Source organism: Helianthus annuus, chromosome 16, assembly GCF_002127325.2.
Source record: "Helianthus annuus cultivar XRQ/B chromosome 16, HanXRQr2.0-SUNRISE, whole genome shotgun sequence".
In the NCBI taxonomy this organism is placed as follows: domain Eukaryota; kingdom Viridiplantae; phylum Streptophyta; class Magnoliopsida; order Asterales; family Asteraceae; genus Helianthus; species Helianthus annuus.
In genome coordinates, this window is record NC_035448.2 from 204,952,808 (window position 1) to 204,970,229 (window position 17,422).

Sequence of the window (17,422 nt, forward strand, 5' to 3'; positions counted from 1 at the left end):
GGCGAGCGGGTCATTAGTTAGATAGCGGTATTTAGGTCTGACAAACCTCACACCGTGCCGCAGAGGACGGGCGTGAACTAATGGATCTGGGGCACGTCAATGATGATAGACATTGACAGTTTCAGGGCACATAAACATGACTACAGTCAGCAGTCGATATGGTAACAAGTCTAGTGTATACATGGGGTAGCCCTCACGGCTGAAATGCCAGATAACTAACACGGGGTAGCCCCCACGGCTGGAATGCCAGAGTAACCGGGAATAAACAAGTCACGTTTTTCAACTATGGGGTAACCCCCACGGCAGGATGCCAGATAAAGGAAACTGTTTTCGAAACAAACTAAAACGAACCACCCAACTGTGAACTCACTCAACTTGTTGTTGACTCGTTACTACATGCTTTGCAGGACCATAGGTACTTAACTGGAGCTTGCACGGAGGAGAGTCGTTGTGGGACATGGATAGTTGTGTGCCATGTTAAACTTGGAAACAATTGAACTTATGTTTTGGTTTTAAATCTTATGCTTCCGCTTGCAACTTAAACTATGTTTTGTTTGAACACCAATTGTATTGGTTGGATTTTTATAACTACTTATATGCCTGTTCAATATGATTGGTGGCTGGATCCTGGTCAGTCACTCCTCCAAGCGGTAGTACTCCGCAGGTGGATTTTGGGGGTGTGACAGGATTGCCATCCGATCGGATTACCATCCGACACTTATCACCCTTGCACCGTTTTACGCGCCGCTCATCGCTTATGCTATCGTTAACTATTCAGGCTAATCTCTCTCAGCGCTCCCTTCAATCCAAGAGAGTGTTTACTTGTTAAACACAATCTGTGAGTATACTCGATCCCTTTTTGCTTTACGCACTTTTGGGTGTTACATACGTTACTTATTCTAAATCACAATCGACACACAACGCAAACACTATTTTTACGCTAACCGTTATTGCATGCTACGTGTTATTCGATGAATGCTTGTATGTTATGTTAACATAGTGATTGTTGCCTGACACCTTAGCAACGATAGTACTATAGTTTGGACTCAGCACCTGTCGTGGACAGGGGTTGTTAAGGGCTTTACTTCACATATCCCAGTAGGGATATGTGTTGCGCATTCTACAACCCACAGTCACGTCTGTGCATATTTCTCTGTCGATAACCTACTTGCCTTCACTTTATACACGTTACATGCTGGTTATGCGTAAACGATTTCGAACTCTATTATATCTATCAAACTTGTATGCTCACCTTTACACTATATGTATTGACCTTTATTTTAACGTATGTGACAGGTGTTTGAATGCTTAGGATGTTGTGCTTACCTGCTTTAGTGGAATCAAGTTGGGAGAAGTCTAGAAACAAACCAAAAACAATTTATTTATTTTGAACCTGAGTTGTCGGAACAGAACTATTTGTCTTTGAATTGTCTGTAATAACTATGCTACTTGTTATGTAATGGTATGGGACATGATGCTTAAATAATTGGTAATCGTGGTTGTTATGGAAACTTCTGGACAATCTGTTTTGCTCAGTGTCGCGCCCCGATGTTTCCGCCATCGGTTGGGGTGTGACACCTGACCTCCTCTGATTTGCTTAACTGTAATCTTCACAAATAATCATCAACTTGAAACTAATTTTGCAACAACCCTGTTTCAACGTTAATGACATCTGTGTCCAGTTTTTGATTTACCACTCCAGCTCAATCTCTTAATCTTCAAAAACCCAACCGACAATTAATAGAAACTTTGAATCCAAGTCTATGAATACCCACGAAAATATGAAATCCCGTTTTCTGTAATCGTCTTCAAGCACACTCCTGAATGATTGATCAGTGTAAACGGTAATCTCCACAATCAGAAAATATCCATCGGATCAAATCATCTAGTAACACATTCAGATCTCAGAAACATTCTTCCACAAAAAAAATACACATTCTTCCTCTTCAGTCACAATAACAGATGTATAGTCTTCTCCATTAGTCCCGACAGCAACTTGATCAACAAACATCACCATTCCCCGGCGGTTAGTCCGAAAAACAATTTCTCTGCTCAAAGATTAGCCATTTCGACTATCACAGAATTATCAGTTCCGAGATATATATACATCATAAGCGAAGTCATGAGTCAGTCCACTTCATTGTTGTGTGCATGGTTCGATCAATTAAGTTATTATCCTGAACCAAAGTCATCGGTATGTCTATCTTATTAACCAATCGGTTTTCAGCCAATCAGTTCGATTTATTTGGTTATATTGACGGTTTTTTATTTGGTTCGTTTAATTTTAGTTAATAGTAAAACCAAACTTGGGATAAAACTTTTGCTTATAAATACATGAAACTGAGGTGTAAATACATGAAATAGATTTATAAATATGGAAATATAAATACATGAAATGAAGTTATTAAATATGAAATACATGAACTCGATGTATGAAAACTAGAAAGATATAAAAATATGAATAATCGGTTCGGTTTGGTTAATTTTGGTTAAATGAGGCTATAAAAAATTGATAATCGGTATTCGACTAATCGGTTTCCAGTTAATTTAGTTTTTGGTTGATTCAGGTCCGGTTTCATCTGTTCTGGGCTAAGGATTCAATTATTCTCACTCACAGAAATTGTTAATCATATAACGTAAAAAAATTAATAAAAATATATCTATACTATACTCAAATTAAGGATAATAAAATGTTTTTTTTGTGTGTAGTTTTTAAATAATATTAACATACGAAGAAGTTATGGTTGTTTAAAAATCGTGAGTGTAGTTAGTTTTTTTATACGGAAATAAAATTTAATTACTAACTAATTATCCATAACTTGGTTAAAGATGAAAGAATTAAAATGTAGTTAAAATGAGAGGGTTAAAGTATAACTAGTGTTTGAAAGACTAATTTACCTTTTATCGTGTACCTTATGCATTAAACTAAAAAAAATCTTACTTTTTAGATATTTTAAAATGTCCTTCACTCATACATTAAAATACGGTATAACTTTATGAGTTGTGTACGAGAAGTAAAAAAAAATTTATTACTTAAAAAACAAAACTAGATCAGTCATTTTTTTACTTCTAGTATTTATCATGGAACTTTCATGAAGCTAAAGAACATTAGAGAATGATATCTCAATCATCGAGTAATATATGATCTCATGATTTAGATTTTCGAAGTAGATCATTTGGTTTCTAATTATTTAACTTGTCTTTTTAATGGCCAACGAATCCTTTAAATGGGTTGTTGGCAAAATTTACCACATCGGGATACACTCGTCTCTAAATCGGGAAAAACCCTCACCTAGGACCGAAGTCCATAAACACTCGCCCGAAGTCATGACAGTGCGGTGAGGTAAAACCCACTCAGTTCAAGGATCGAACTAGCGATCACCGCCTACTCGCCTTGTCTCCCATCATAACCAGGTACCTTCAAAATTGGTGGGGTAGGAATCGAACCAGGGTCACTTGGAACACCAAGTCTCTCCCTTACCACTCCACCACCGGCTCATTGGCTTTCTAATATTCAACTAATGGGATTTTTTTCGCGCTATGCAACGGGAATTCAGTTTCAGTTGGTATTGGTTTAGTTCGTTACGGCACTAGTACAATACTGACACTCGTATAGTTTACGATATCAAATTTGAATATAACTCCGTTTTCAATATAATTTATATATCAGAATACAATTACATATTAAGTTCTTTTTTCAAAAAAATTTACGAATGCAACGTATAAAGGAAAACTCAAATTCAATTGGTTAAAGACGTATCTAAACCTTGATTATATTTGGAAGTTTATAAAACATTAGAGTTAATTAAATAGTTAGTCCCTGTGGTTTATACAAAGTAACAATTTAAGGTACTAATAGTTTAAAATCACATCCTAGGGTACTAACTTTCCATTTTTTAACATGTGAGGGTATTAAAAGGCGGACAATTGACGGTATGGCGGGTATAGGATGGTGTGGCAGCTGGTGGTGGCGGCGTCGATGAGTGATGGTGGTTGTGGTGGTGGTTTGGAGGAGAGAAGATGAAATCGTTTACAGATAGAGGGGAAGAAGGTGGAGGGAGAGATAGTGGTGGTCTGAGGTTGTGGAAGATTAGGGTTTTGGAACAGAATCCGTTATGTGCAATGATTGATGATTTATGAGAATGAGAAGTTGAAATTGTCATTTTTTATTGGAAGGTGATTTGGGTGGAGTTGTGAGGGTGACAGTGGTGTATGGCTAAGATGTGGTGGTCGTTGGTGGAGATCATGGTGGTGGTACAGAGGGGGTGGGGTTGGGGTTTTATAAAAACAATTGTTATTTAATCAAAATATAGAAAAAATAGATTTAAAAAATATAAATCTTTTACACATCACCATGCCACGTCAGCAAAAAAATACTCAACAGTTAGGGGTGATAAAATCTTTATATTATAAAAGAAGAAATTCAAAACTTACTAAGTTCTAAGGGAAATGAATGAAAATTATGAAATTTATATATTCTTATAAACAAAGGTCGGTGATGTTTTGATTGTCCAGTATACATCCTTCAGATTTCTCAATTATCTTTTTACACTCTAATCAAGACATATGTTAGAGTTTTCCTCTTTTGAGTTTTGACACTCAACTTTACACCTCACATGCCATCATCACTAACTATTATCTTTTCATATTATCTAATAATAATTCTCCTATGGTTATTATTATTTAGCATACTAATTTTATCCTATTATTTAACTTATAGTTCTCACAGGTTATTATTACTTAACACACTAATTTTATCATATTATTTAACTAATGTTTCTTTAACTTCTTTTTACACCAAAATTAAATATTTGAATGTTTTTTAACGTATTTTTTTTTTGGAAATGAATCGGGTTAATTATAAATTGTTTTGTACAAATTTGAGGTATTATATGTTTCGATGTAAATTTAGTACGAAAACGAAAATGGTCGATTGTAGTCTATACTTTATCACGTTGTGTACGACGTCACCGCACATGTTTAAATTATGTCCGTTTTAAGTTGGTCTATGTTTTGACGTTGTTTTTTTAAAATAAGTCGAGTCAAATATTATAAATTTTCAGTCAACGGTATGAATTCAAATTACTCTATGTTTCGGTGTAAATTTAGTTTGAAAACGAGACGGATTGATTGTAGTCTATAATTTCTCACGTCATGTACACGGCGTCATTGCAACGCGTGACGGGTATAAAAACTAGTGTGGTACTAATCATAAAAGTACACAATGTACAACAAAAAGAAGTATCATGTGGTACTAATCATAAAAGCACACAATTATCCACAACTACAAAAGAAGTGGCTCACGTGAGCAGGTAATAGTGAAGGCCTTCGATTGGGGAAAAGGGGCGACAAGTGTAACAGTGCCAGTCATCTGTCTCGCACTCCTCTATTGGCCCAATAAAATTACGATTTTTTCCTGATTTAAAATTACGAATTTGCCATCAGTTCAAATTTATGTTTTCGCCCCCGCTATCTACAACTACAAAAAGAAGTGGTTCACGTGAGCAGGTAATAATGAAGGCCTTCAATTGGGCAAAAAGGGCGGCAGGTGTAACAGTGTCAGGCACCTGTCTGGCACTCCCTTATTGGCCCAATAAAATTACGATTTTTTCCTGATTTAAAATTACGAATTTGCCATCAGTTCAAATTTATGTTTTCGCCCCCGCTTAAAAATTATTTTACGCTTTTGCTCCCAGCTAAATATTTCAATTTTACCCCTGGTTAAAAAATTACGATTTTGCCCCATTTCAATTTACAGTTTTGCCATTAGTTTTTTTTTCCCTTAAAAAAACGATTTTTCCATCAGTTCAAAATTATGTTTTTACCCCCACTTAAAAAAAAATTTACGCTTTTGCTCCTGGCTAAAAATTCCAATTTTGCCCTTGGTTCAAAATTACGATTTTGCCCCGTATAAATTTATAGTTTTGCCATTAGTTTTTTTTCTCACATCCAAGTTACGATTTTACCCTCAACTTAACTTTACATTTTCCCCATCGTTTTTGTTTGTTTTCCTGGTGACATTACAATTTTGCTCACAGTGTAAAACTACAGTAGTGCCGGTAACTTCCTGGCACTCCCCCGTTGGTCCATTTAGTTTACAATTTATCACCGAATTAAATTTATAATTTGGCCCTCAGTTAAAAATTACGTTTTTCCCATCGTTTTAGTTTTTTTTAACCAAAAGTATTAAGGTTTTTTGTTTTAATTGGTTTACTACCATCTTATCATCGTTTTTGTTATTTTCCCAATTATAGTAGTCTTTTTTTAATTGGTTGAGAATTATTCGGCCCTCGCCCTGCAACGCGGGCGGGGCATCTACTAGTGTACAACAAAAAGAAGTATCAGTTAAGTCAACGATGACTCCCCGGGGCGTTATTGTGGCTGAGGTGGCGGGGTGGCGTTAAACCACACCCACCAGCCTAAGTAAGTTAGATATAACAACATATTAAAAACCTGAGAACATTACACTTTTGTTAAATTATTCATTTATTAGGGGAGTGGGGGTGGTCCGTGATGGCCACCCCATCACTCGTTATTTTTTACGGAACACCACCGCCACCACTTTGGTAACGAGTGATAGGATTAACGCGTTGTTTATATCACACATTGAAGAATTATTGAGGTATGTGTATGACTTGTACATTGTGTATTAATACTTGTACATTGGAATCCCATCACTAGTGATGATCACCGCCATTAAAGAATGCTTGTGAGTGATAGAATAGTGGTTGCTGACATGGCGAAATATGATTGGATATTTGTGAATGAATTTCATCACTAGTGATCACCCCCACCCCCTTATATCTATATATACCTGTATTGTGATCGGGACTTTAAAAGAAATCTGTTAAAAAAAGTTAATTTATCAAAACTGAAAAAAATTTCGTTCGATATAAGGAGATTTTATGGATGATAAGGAGATTTTATGGAGGGAGACGTGTATGAACAAGCCAGGTGGTCGCTTTGGGCATCCAGAAGCCGCCAATGGCCAAATCTTTATCTTAAAAGCCAATTCAACTTTTTTATTTGTTGACCAAAAGATCTAAATTCTAAGAGCTTTTACTTTTTTTTTTTTTTTTGAACGGCCAACGAATCCTCCAAATGGGCTACTGGCGAAATTCACCACATCGGGATACACTCGCCTTCCGAACCGGGGAAAACCCTCACCTAGGGCCGAAGCCCGTGAACACTCGCCCGAAGGCACGACAGTGCGGTGAGGTAAAACCCGCTCAGTTCAAGGATCGAACTAGCGATCGCCGCCTACTCGCCTAGTCTCCCATCATCACCAGGTGCCGCAGAAACTAAATGCTAGGGGTAGGAATTGAACTTGGATCATTTGGAACACAAGGTCTCTCCCTTACCACTCCATCACTAGCTCATTGGCTCTAAGAGCTTTTACTGAAAAATAAAAAACAAAGCTTTTAATGTGTGTATATATTATGCAGGAGTCCGTTAAAATGAAAACCATCTTCAGTTAAGAGAAGTACAAGAACCATTTTCTAACTATCAGATCTTGATGGATAGATGAAATTAAAAGTAATAAAAACTATGGTGAGGATCAAATAAGAAGTTTATTTTGGTTAGAAAGGATATGAAACAATAGGATTATGACATGTGGCAAAATTTAAAATAAAGAGTAAGGGTATTTTAGTCAATCATATCCTTTCTTCTTCCTTCTTCTCCTCAGTAACTTCAAAACCTACCATTTTCAAAACTCATCATCTTCAACCATTTCTTCACTTTCTATCTTAATAATCACTACATTATAGTGCGATTTTCATCACCAATCAATGATTCAAACACCCGATCAACGTGTTCTTCAGCTTTTTTGAAGAAACCAAATTTAATTTCATACGATATCTCATTTTTTTCATGTGATTTTGAAGCGAATCACTCGATTCGTTCGATTTGATCGCTGATAAGTGTTTCTAACATTCAAATTTCGTCAATCGGTGAAAAAATCTGAAGAAATCGGCTTCAATCTATGTAAGATTTTTTTGAATTGCATTTTTACGATCTGAGTTTTTGAATTGAGTCATTGCGTTTTACGATCTTGGCGAGGGTCCGGGGGCAACGCCCGCGCCCCTGGGAACAGGGTCCAAGGGGCGGCAGCCCTTGGCGGGGTCCAAGGGGCAAAGCCTGTGGCTGGCCTCAATTCACAGACAGTTTTATGTGTCCATTGCGTTTTAGAAATAAGAGAGTTTTATGTGTTTTCTGGCCATTGCGTTTTAGAAAAAACAGATTTTTGAAGTGTTTTTAGTTCATTGCGTTTTACGTAAACACATTTTTACGTGTTTTCACTCCATTGCGTTTTAAAAAAAAACACTTTCTTTTGTGTTTTTAGGCCATTGCGTTTTAGAAATAATACATTTTTATGTGTTTTTTGGCTATTGCGTTTTAGATAAACACATTTTTGAAGTGTTTTTAGTCATTACGTTTTAGGTAAAACACATTTTTATGCTTTTTCAATCCATTGCGTTTTAGAAAAAAAAACATTTTTAAGTGTTTTCCGGCCATTGCGTTTTAGAAATAAGACATTTCTTTGTGTTTTCTGGCCATTGCGTTTTAGAAATAAGACATTTCTTTGTGTTTTTTGTGCATTGAGTTTTAGAAAAATGTCATTTTTTAGGTTTTTTTTCCATTGCGTTTTACGCAACTGGGTTTTCGAAAATTTTTTTCGAAAATATAGCAATAGTATACTCGTTTTAAAGATAAAAAAACGCTCTTTTTTGGTGTAATTTTTGTAAAAAAATAATGTCGTATGAAAGAGTTATTAACTTTTAAAAAATGAGGGGGAATTGGAGGAGAGAGAAACTATTGCCTTGGATTTACTAGAATGCCCCTAGATTAGGGGTGTTCATGAACCGTTCTGATCTGATCGAGGGTCTGCTCATGCTCGGATTGAATTACAACCGATCCGATCCGATCAGATCGAATTTGCAAAACCGAGCACAAAAGTGATGCTCATGCTCGGATTGAATTTGAATCGATCGGATCGTTTTCGCTCGGTTTTTATCAAATCCTAACTAAAGTCGAGTGGATCGTTTTCGTTCGATTGAATTATAAGGCTGCGTTCAACAAAAACAAATCCTAACTTAATTAAAACATGTTCAACACTTTACTAACAAAAGCAATATATAACTAAATTTAGGGTTAGATTTTGGTGTCTAGCAAAGGCAACTGGCAGCGACGATAGATATGCAGATCTTCGAATTCGAACAATCAGTTTAGGAGTATTGTTTTAGGAATTAGGGATTTAGGGTTAGATTTTGATATTAACTATTAAGTTGGGCTAGTATATATTTTATGCTTTTAATTCTTTTGGGCTAGTATATTTTTTGGGCTTTTAATCTTTAAAATCCATAATATATATATATATATATATATATATATATTAATTATTAATAAAAATAATTCGAGCGAAACTGAGCGATCGACGAGCGAGCGGACCTTTGCTCATGCTTGGATTGAATTTGAATCGAACTGATCCGAGCGGCTCATTTACAAACTAAGCGGGAATCGAACGAGCAGTTTTCGAGCATTTTTCGAGCGATCGTCGAGCGATCCTCGATCGTCAAGCAGTTTGGACAGCCCTACCCTAGATAAACCCACGCACCTCATTTTTTTCCTTCAATATCACTCATTTAATCTTAACCCTTGATTAATTAAATAGATGGTCAAGATTACTTACTAGGTTTCCTACCCAAATAAACTTTCTAATATATCCTAACCCATAAAAACTATTATAAAATTCTTTTTGCGTTATTATGTTTTTAATATTTTATTATTAAAGGGTATTTAAGTAAATTTGTTTTTTTGTCTTATTATATATATTATTTTTTATTACCTTTTTTGTCCTATTGCATTAATTATTTTTGATAGACATTGACTAGGGGCACCACAACTTGACAGTCTCTAGTATTCGGTATAACGCAGTTTAGTAGCTTACAGATGGGGTAGCTTCCCATAACATGATTATAAATAAGAAATCAAACAACTTATGTTTTTGGAAATAAAACTGGAATACTCGTGTACTCGCCAACTTTATGTTGACACCCTACTGCATGCTTTGCAGGTACTCAGTGATAGCTCAGGAGCTTGCAGCTAGGGAGTGTAATGGTCGCATTAACCCTTTTTGGGTTTTCTTAAATATTTCATTTCTTACACCATGTCTAATACATGTCGATAACTCATTTAAGTTTAGTATTTTAATTTTATTTAATAACTTACGTGAACTTAAATAACCTAAATATGTGTCTATAATTATTTGTTTTCCCAATGTTTGGATATAAGTATTTTGAAAAAATAAAGTTATATTCGAAATAATTGTTTTTCTACTATCGAATTATTGGGAGCGATATTCGTTTTTATGGATTTCCACCCTTATACTACAAACTATATACATATTTAACCCATTTATTTTAGGCTAAATTGCACTTTTCGTCCTTTATGTTTCAGGGTTTTTACAGGCGCTGTCCTTTAAGTTTAAAAATTACACTCTATGTCCTTTATGTTTACACTCTATGTCCTTTCTGGGTTTATGAGAAAGGACATCGCTTGTTATAGGTTGCAAACATAAAGGACACCGCCTGTTATAGGTTGCAAACATAAAGGACACCGCATGTTATAGGTTGCAAACATAAAGGACACTGAGTGTAATTTTTAAACTTAAAGGACAGCGCCTGCAAAAACCCTGAAACATAAAGGACGAAAAGTGCAATTTAGCCTTTATTTTATTAGTAATTTTATTTTTCGCTAAGCTTTCATTATCTTCTTAGAAAAAAATAAATACACGGTTAGTTTTTTTCTTGACGTTCCATATAAAATTTTAATAAAAACGGAATTGTACTCAAAATAAGACATCTTTTATAAGAAACAAAACAAATATGTAGTTTCTTTATTTATCGTAATGTTGTATATGTAGCGCGAGTGTCTCTCCTAGTTTTAAACAAATTAAAATTTTAGTTTTCGAGTTTTTTCTTTTTCGGCTACTATTCCTATGCCGATATCATATCATCAACTTAATAAATCAAAGCGATACAAATGAAATTTCCCAACACGGTGTGGAGGGGCTTGAAGGAAGGGCATGGAGAGACACGTGTCAACCACGTCAACATGGTGACGTGGAGAAAAAAACACGGGGTAGAAAAGTGGCGTGGAAGAGAATGAAAAAAGAAAAAGTAAACATCAACCAATCAAAACAAACCTAAACTACATCTAGCAACCAAGAGTCTCTACCTCACTCACACATTTATCCCACGCCGGTAAAAATCCTCAAACCTCAAACACAACAATATTCATAACGCGGGGCACGGGGTGGTTTTATGAGCCCGTGTTTCCATGCCCGCACCGTTTGGTATTAGTGTGACTACGGGTTAATGCGTTAGTTGTTGAGTGGAGCCCAGCACCACCACCGCTTCTCCAATATAAAAATCTCGATTTTCTGCATTTCTTTGCCCTCACCAACTCCAACTCCAACTCCGTCTCTGTCTTCACAGTTGCCGTTTCTTACTCTCCGACTTCGGTTACCAGCCGGAGCTTCTTTTATTAGCGCACACACAAATCTCCAATCGTGAATCATGGCTTTCGAGAAGATCAAGGTCGCTAATCCCATCGTTGAGATGGACGGTGAGTCCATTCACCCAGTTATCATCCTCACTCAGTTTTTCGATCTGTTAATTCAACTTAGATCTCCGTTAATCAAACAGATCGCTCGCTTGTGTTTTCTTTTTTATTTAGTGTTATTATTATATTATTATTGTTATTTACGTGCACGTATCTTGTACCGTTGACGTATGATTTGATTGATTATCGATTGCTAATCATTTACATATTTTTTGCTACTCTTTCAAATACACATCTGTGTTCGATTTCTATATATATATATATATATATATCGTGTATGAAGAAGTGTGATTAGATTTGACGATTTACGAACAGGATGTCCATTTTCTGTGTTCAGATTATCGTTGTGTTGATACTCTACTTTTAAGCATTAGTCATGGTTGTTTTAGCAGGAATTACGATTTTGTATATACTCTGCCTGTTAAATTTGAATCAGAGAGCTCGAGCTAAAAACTTGAATATGAGAGAGCTCGAGTCGGAACCAAGCTTGTTTAATAAACGAGCTCGGGTCAGAGCTTCATTAATGGAGTTTAAGTTGACTAGCTAGCCTAAACAAAAAAATTATTTATACAATCTTTTATTTAACACACACATATATATATATACAGGGGAGGGTTCATTTGGGAACACTAAAAAAGTTAGGAACTGGGAACCATGCATTTAACATCTTCAAAATTCAACTTAATATGTTAAAGATCATTTTTTTAATTCGGCGTTTTTTCTTGTGAATACATGTAGAAGCATTTTTAATAAAAAAATTCAAAAACTAAAAATATATACAAAATTTTAAAAAAAGTTAAAAAAATATTTTACAAAAAATGTTTTTTATTGGAATAGCTTCTACACATTTTTATAAGGAAAAGCGCCGAAAAACATTTAAAAATTTTGATTTTTAACGTGTTAACTTGACTTTTTAAAATGTTAAATGCATGGTTCTCCGGTTCCCCACTTTTTTAGTGTTCCCGAATGAACCTCACACTATATGTAAAATTATGTTATATATAATTTTTAAATTATAAATATACATAAAAGTAATTAAAAGAAGTCTATATAAATTGATTAATTGATTAATAAATAATAAACGAGCCGGGCTCTAGCTTGAAAAACTGCTCACAAACTGAGGTCAGCTTGTTTCCATCCCTAGACTTAAGCTTCCAAAATCACCATTTATATATAGTTTGGGATTCCACCTATGCTTTTCTTTTGCAGATTGCGGTTTGCATAAGAACTTGTTTTAAGTGTTAATTTTATCTTTAATGCTGCTATAAAGTGACCGGACCTGTAACTAACTGCTTATGTTTTTTGGTGCAGGAGATGAAATGACTCGTGTCTTTTGGGAATCAATCAAGAATAAGGTTGTAATACTAATTGTTTTGAGTCCAACATATTTATTATGTGATAGTCATTGCTAATTTTTTTATAGTTGTGACTATGTGTTCAGCTCATCTTTCCTTTCTTAGATCTGGACATAAAGTATTATGACCTTGGCCTTCTTAACCGTGACGCCACTGATGATAAAGTTACCGTAGAAAGTGCTGAAGCGACTCTAAAGTATGTATACTTGTTGTTACCACATATTCGTTTTTATTTTTTACTTTTTGTAATTTTGGGGCTGTTTGTTTACCTCTTAATGAGCCTCTTAGTGGTTCAGACCTCTTACTGGTTCAACACATAATGGTTCAGACTGTTTGTTTCACGATTAGATGTCTGAATGGTTCAGACATTTGCCTCTGAATGATTAAGATTTATACAGAGTCTGAATGGTTAAGACCTCCAATCTGAATTGGTCAGATATTTGCCTCTGAACGGTTAATTATTATATAGGCTCTTAATGGTTCAGATCTTTTACTGGTTCAGCACTTAATGGTTCAGACCTCTTACTGGTTCATCACTTAACCATTCAGATGTTGCCAAAGAGCCCCATTCTAGCTTTAATTTTTGTCTCTCAAATTGACATGTTCAATACAACTTTAGGTACAATGTTGCAATTAAGTGCGCCACCATTACTCCAGGTATATTCAAATTGTAAACCTGTATTTGAAATCTAGCACCTATTTATCATAACAAATTTTAAACTGTTACATTACAGATGAGGCTCGTATGAAGGAGTTTACTTTGAAGAGCATGTGGAAGAGTCCAAATGGGACCATCAGGAATATTTTGAACGGTTAGTCATGTTACTCGTTAAAAATGACAAAACTATTTAATTTCATGGATTTGTTTCGGTGTTACTATCTCCATTTTTGCTCAATGCAGGCACAGTTTTTAGGGAGCCAATTCTCTGCAAAAACATCCCCAGGCTGATACCAGGTGATTACCAATTCGGGTTATGTTTTTTTTTTTTTTTTTTTTTTTTTTTGCATGGAGCTATAATGGCTTTTACTTGCAGGATGGACAAAGGCGATATGCATTGGTAGGCATGCTTTTGGTGACCAGTACAAAGCTACCGATGCAGTGATCAAAGGACCTGGAAAACTGAAGATGGTATTTGGTATGGTTATCTTCTTCTTCATCTCTTGCGTTACCCATTTGACCCGTTTGAGATATTCACAACTCACAACCCAAATCTTGTCATTCAGTTCCCGAAGGAGAAGGTGAAAACACCGAGTTGGAGGTTTACAACTTCACTGGTGCTGGTGGGGTAGCTTTGTCAATGTACAACACCGATGAGGTATGTTTTGCAACCCAATTACGTTTACGTTAACCCATTTTTATAATCGGCTAAATTTTATGTCGTTTTGTGATTAGTCCATTACCGCTTTTGCTGAGGCCTCAATGAACACAGCCTACTTGAAAAAATGGCCGCTTTATCTAAGCACAAAGAATACCATTCTTAAGAAGTATGATGGAAGGTATGTAAACTATATCAGCTTTTAATCACATTTCGTCATGAATATGTTAATCATATTTTACTGCGGTCTCTGATCAAACATCGGAAATACTGATTTTTTTTTTTTTTTTTTTTTTTTTTTGATAAAGGTTCAAGGATATCTTCCAAGAAGTTTATGAACGTAACTGGAAATCAAAGTTTGAGGCTGCTGGCATATGGTGAGTAGCTGAACAAGTTTTCAGGATTCTGGATTTCTTATAATGTTTTTTTTTTTTTTTTTTTTTTTTTTTAACATTTTTGTAATTGAAAAATTACAGGTATGAACACCGTCTCATTGATGACATGGTTGCTTATGCTCTTAAGAGTGATGGAGGTTACGTATGGGCATGCAAAAACTATGACGGGGACGTCCAAAGTGATATGTTAGCTCAAGGTATGTTGATTTGATTCGTCCAAAATCTGTAAAAAAGATATTTTGATCGTTGGTAGCTTCTGTACGGTTTATGGTTTGACGAGTTGATTTGATTTTATATTTACAGGGTTTGGATCTCTTGGATTAATGACATCAGTCCTGGTAATTTTCTTAAGTCATGTTTATGTCGTACTAGTGATAATCAAACGTATTAATTGTCTGTGCTTCATATTGTGTGGATATTTCAAATTTACGAAATATGTGGTTTAGGTGTGTCCTGATGGGAAGACCATAGAATCTGAAGCAGCCCATGGGACGGTGACACGTCATTACAGGGTGCATCAAAAGGGTGGGGAAACCAGCACAAACAGCATAGCCTCTATTTTTGCTTGGACCCGAGGCCTTGCCCACAGGTTTATTCCTTTTCAAAAAAATAATAATTGATTGTATTAATTATGACCATAAAAACTATACCATTTTTAATAAAATACATGGAGTTTGTATTAACCTTTGTAATTACTGATTAGCTTAATTCAGTTTATTCTATAATAAAAAAAATGCATTAACATTTGTGCAGGGCAAAGTTGGACGACAATGCGAAGCTTCTGGATTTCACTGAAAAATTAGAAGCAGCGTGTATCGGCTGTGTTGAATCTGGCAAAATGACTAAGGATCTTGCACTTATCATCCATGGATCTAAGTAGGTCACATTTTAATATTTAATTTAGTGAATATTTTTTTATTCATTAAATCTCTAAATACTATTTCCCAGGCTGAGTAGGGAGCATTATTTGAACACTGAAGAGTTCATTGATGCCGTCGCTGATGAGCTCAAAGCTAGACTCTCGAGCAAATAATCATTGTATGTACTATTAATATTAATTAATATTCATTCGTACTATTCGGTTGCTGTTATAATAAAATCATTTGTATAATCATATTAGAGCAGTAACTATATATGAACTTCATCAAACCAACAAAACTGGTTTCACCTAATCGATCACTTGAAATGCAGATGATTGCTTCATGGTGAGTCGGTTTCAAAGATTCTGAAGTCGATATGCTATGATATTTGGGGGTCTCTCTTTGCCAAACAAGTTTCAAGATTTACTGGTTATCATGACATATATTGTCATGTTATCTGCTTTTCAATCTCGTATGTTGTTTTCCGACTGTTGTCGATTTCTGTATCTCTTTCTATTAAATATTATTATTATTGCAAAGGAAATGCTGTTTGTGAAGAGGAATTTGGAAAACTGGAGTGGGTCGAATCGGGCCGTCATGGACCGAGCCTTTTGAAGTAATAACAGACCATGATCAGTCCTTTCATTTTTTCCCTCATATATTAATGTTTTAACAACTCTTGGGGCATTTGGTCTGTAGAATTTTTGATGGAATTGGAGTTTAAGTGAGCTTAACTAATTTCAATGAAAAAACGTATTGTGTTTGGTTGGTAATTTTGTAAAAAAAAAAGTAGAATGTACATAATTGAAATGACAAAAATACCCTTTATTAAACCCTGACCCTAACGTTCATCCCCCTAGTTTGCTCCCACTCTTCAACTGACTCTGGTTCTTCGTTGCGATTGTTTCCCACCCCCTTCTCTTGTTCTCGGCTGCATCGAACAACTTGATTCATTTGGTTAGTGGTTTCCTCTCCAGTTTTGTGGTGCAATTCATCTCCTTTAAAGTTTAAATCGCGGAGCCTCTCCTTTCCATGGCGATTACTCCTTTTTTGGTCCTGTTAGTCGATTTCTCACATTCGTTTTGTTTTCTAGATTTGTTTGATTCCACCTGTTTTAATTGTTGCTACAAGGTTTAGTCTACTTCATTTTGTTAACTGATTACTGTTTTCTGAAGAAATAGTTTATGATTTTTGGGTCCGATTTCTTGTTAAGTAGCAAATTTGAAGTATGAAGACATTTTATGTGATTTAATCCAGATGTTAAGTGAACGACCAATAGATTGTAATGAATTCTGATTCAAATTCCTTTCTTAATCATTTAAACACGATCTTATACCGAATTAGTTTAAATTCAAGGGAATTCTAATAACCAAATGGCTCTTTTAACTTTTTTTTTTTTTACAATAAGGGGGGACAGGGCGACCCGTTGTCGGCCATCTTTCACGCGTGGAACACCACCGCCGGTGGATGTTATCACGCGTGGAACGAATTAAGCGTGATAGTGAGCACGCGTTGTACATGTTTGTGTGGTGAATTGTTTTTAATGGTAGATGTTTATGTGGTGAGTGATGTGCATTTCCACTAAATTCTATCACTAGTGATGGAACAATGTTCGATGACATGGCGGAACTTGATTGGATGTTGTGAGTAATGAGTGTGTGGTGAGTGATGAGAGCCCCTACCCCCCCCCCCCCCCCAACCCCCGAATAAGTGGGATTAGTGACATAATTTTGTATTTACTCGTATGATAGTTAATTAAACGATAGACAATTTTGTTAGATGATAATTAATAATTTAGTATCTAGTATTTAAAAAATTTATAATGCAACATAGACTTTATATAAGTTAATAATGCTTAGAACAAAAGTGCT

The 17,422-nt window shown here is 35.3% G+C and overlaps 1 protein-coding gene across 1 annotated transcript; it reads left to right on the forward strand.

Annotated features, from left to right (window-relative positions):
• The first annotated feature begins 11,443 nt into the window (after positions 1–11,443).
• On the forward strand, positions 11,444–16,201 carry LOC110915602 (isocitrate dehydrogenase [NADP]). Its single transcript, XM_022160326.2, has 16 exons — positions 11,444–11,628; positions 12,937–12,980; positions 13,067–13,176; positions 13,600–13,637; positions 13,715–13,792; positions 13,882–13,935; positions 14,015–14,116; positions 14,205–14,296; positions 14,374–14,477; positions 14,605–14,673; positions 14,773–14,888; positions 14,995–15,029; positions 15,138–15,280; positions 15,445–15,567; positions 15,640–15,729; positions 15,883–16,201. The coding sequence occupies exons 1-15, from the start codon at positions 11,580–11,582 to the stop codon at positions 15,722–15,724; spliced, it is 1,242 nt and encodes a 413-aa protein (XP_022016018.1). The 5' UTR covers positions 11,444–11,579; the 3' UTR covers positions 15,725–15,729; positions 15,883–16,201.
• Positions 16,202–17,422: the final 1,221 nt, after the last annotated feature.

Coding starts and splice junctions, on each gene's coding strand:
- LOC110915602 (XM_022160326.2), top strand. CDS start 11,580: ATGGCTTTCGAGAAGATCAAGGTCGCTAATCCCATCGTTGAGATGGAC. Junction 13,177..13,599: donor AGTGCTGAAGCGACTCTAAA/GTATGTATACTT, acceptor ATACAACTTTAG/GTACAATGTTGCAATTAAGT. Junction 15,281..15,444: donor ACCCGAGGCCTTGCCCACAG/GTTTATTCCTTT, acceptor ACATTTGTGCAG/GGCAAAGTTGGACGACAATG.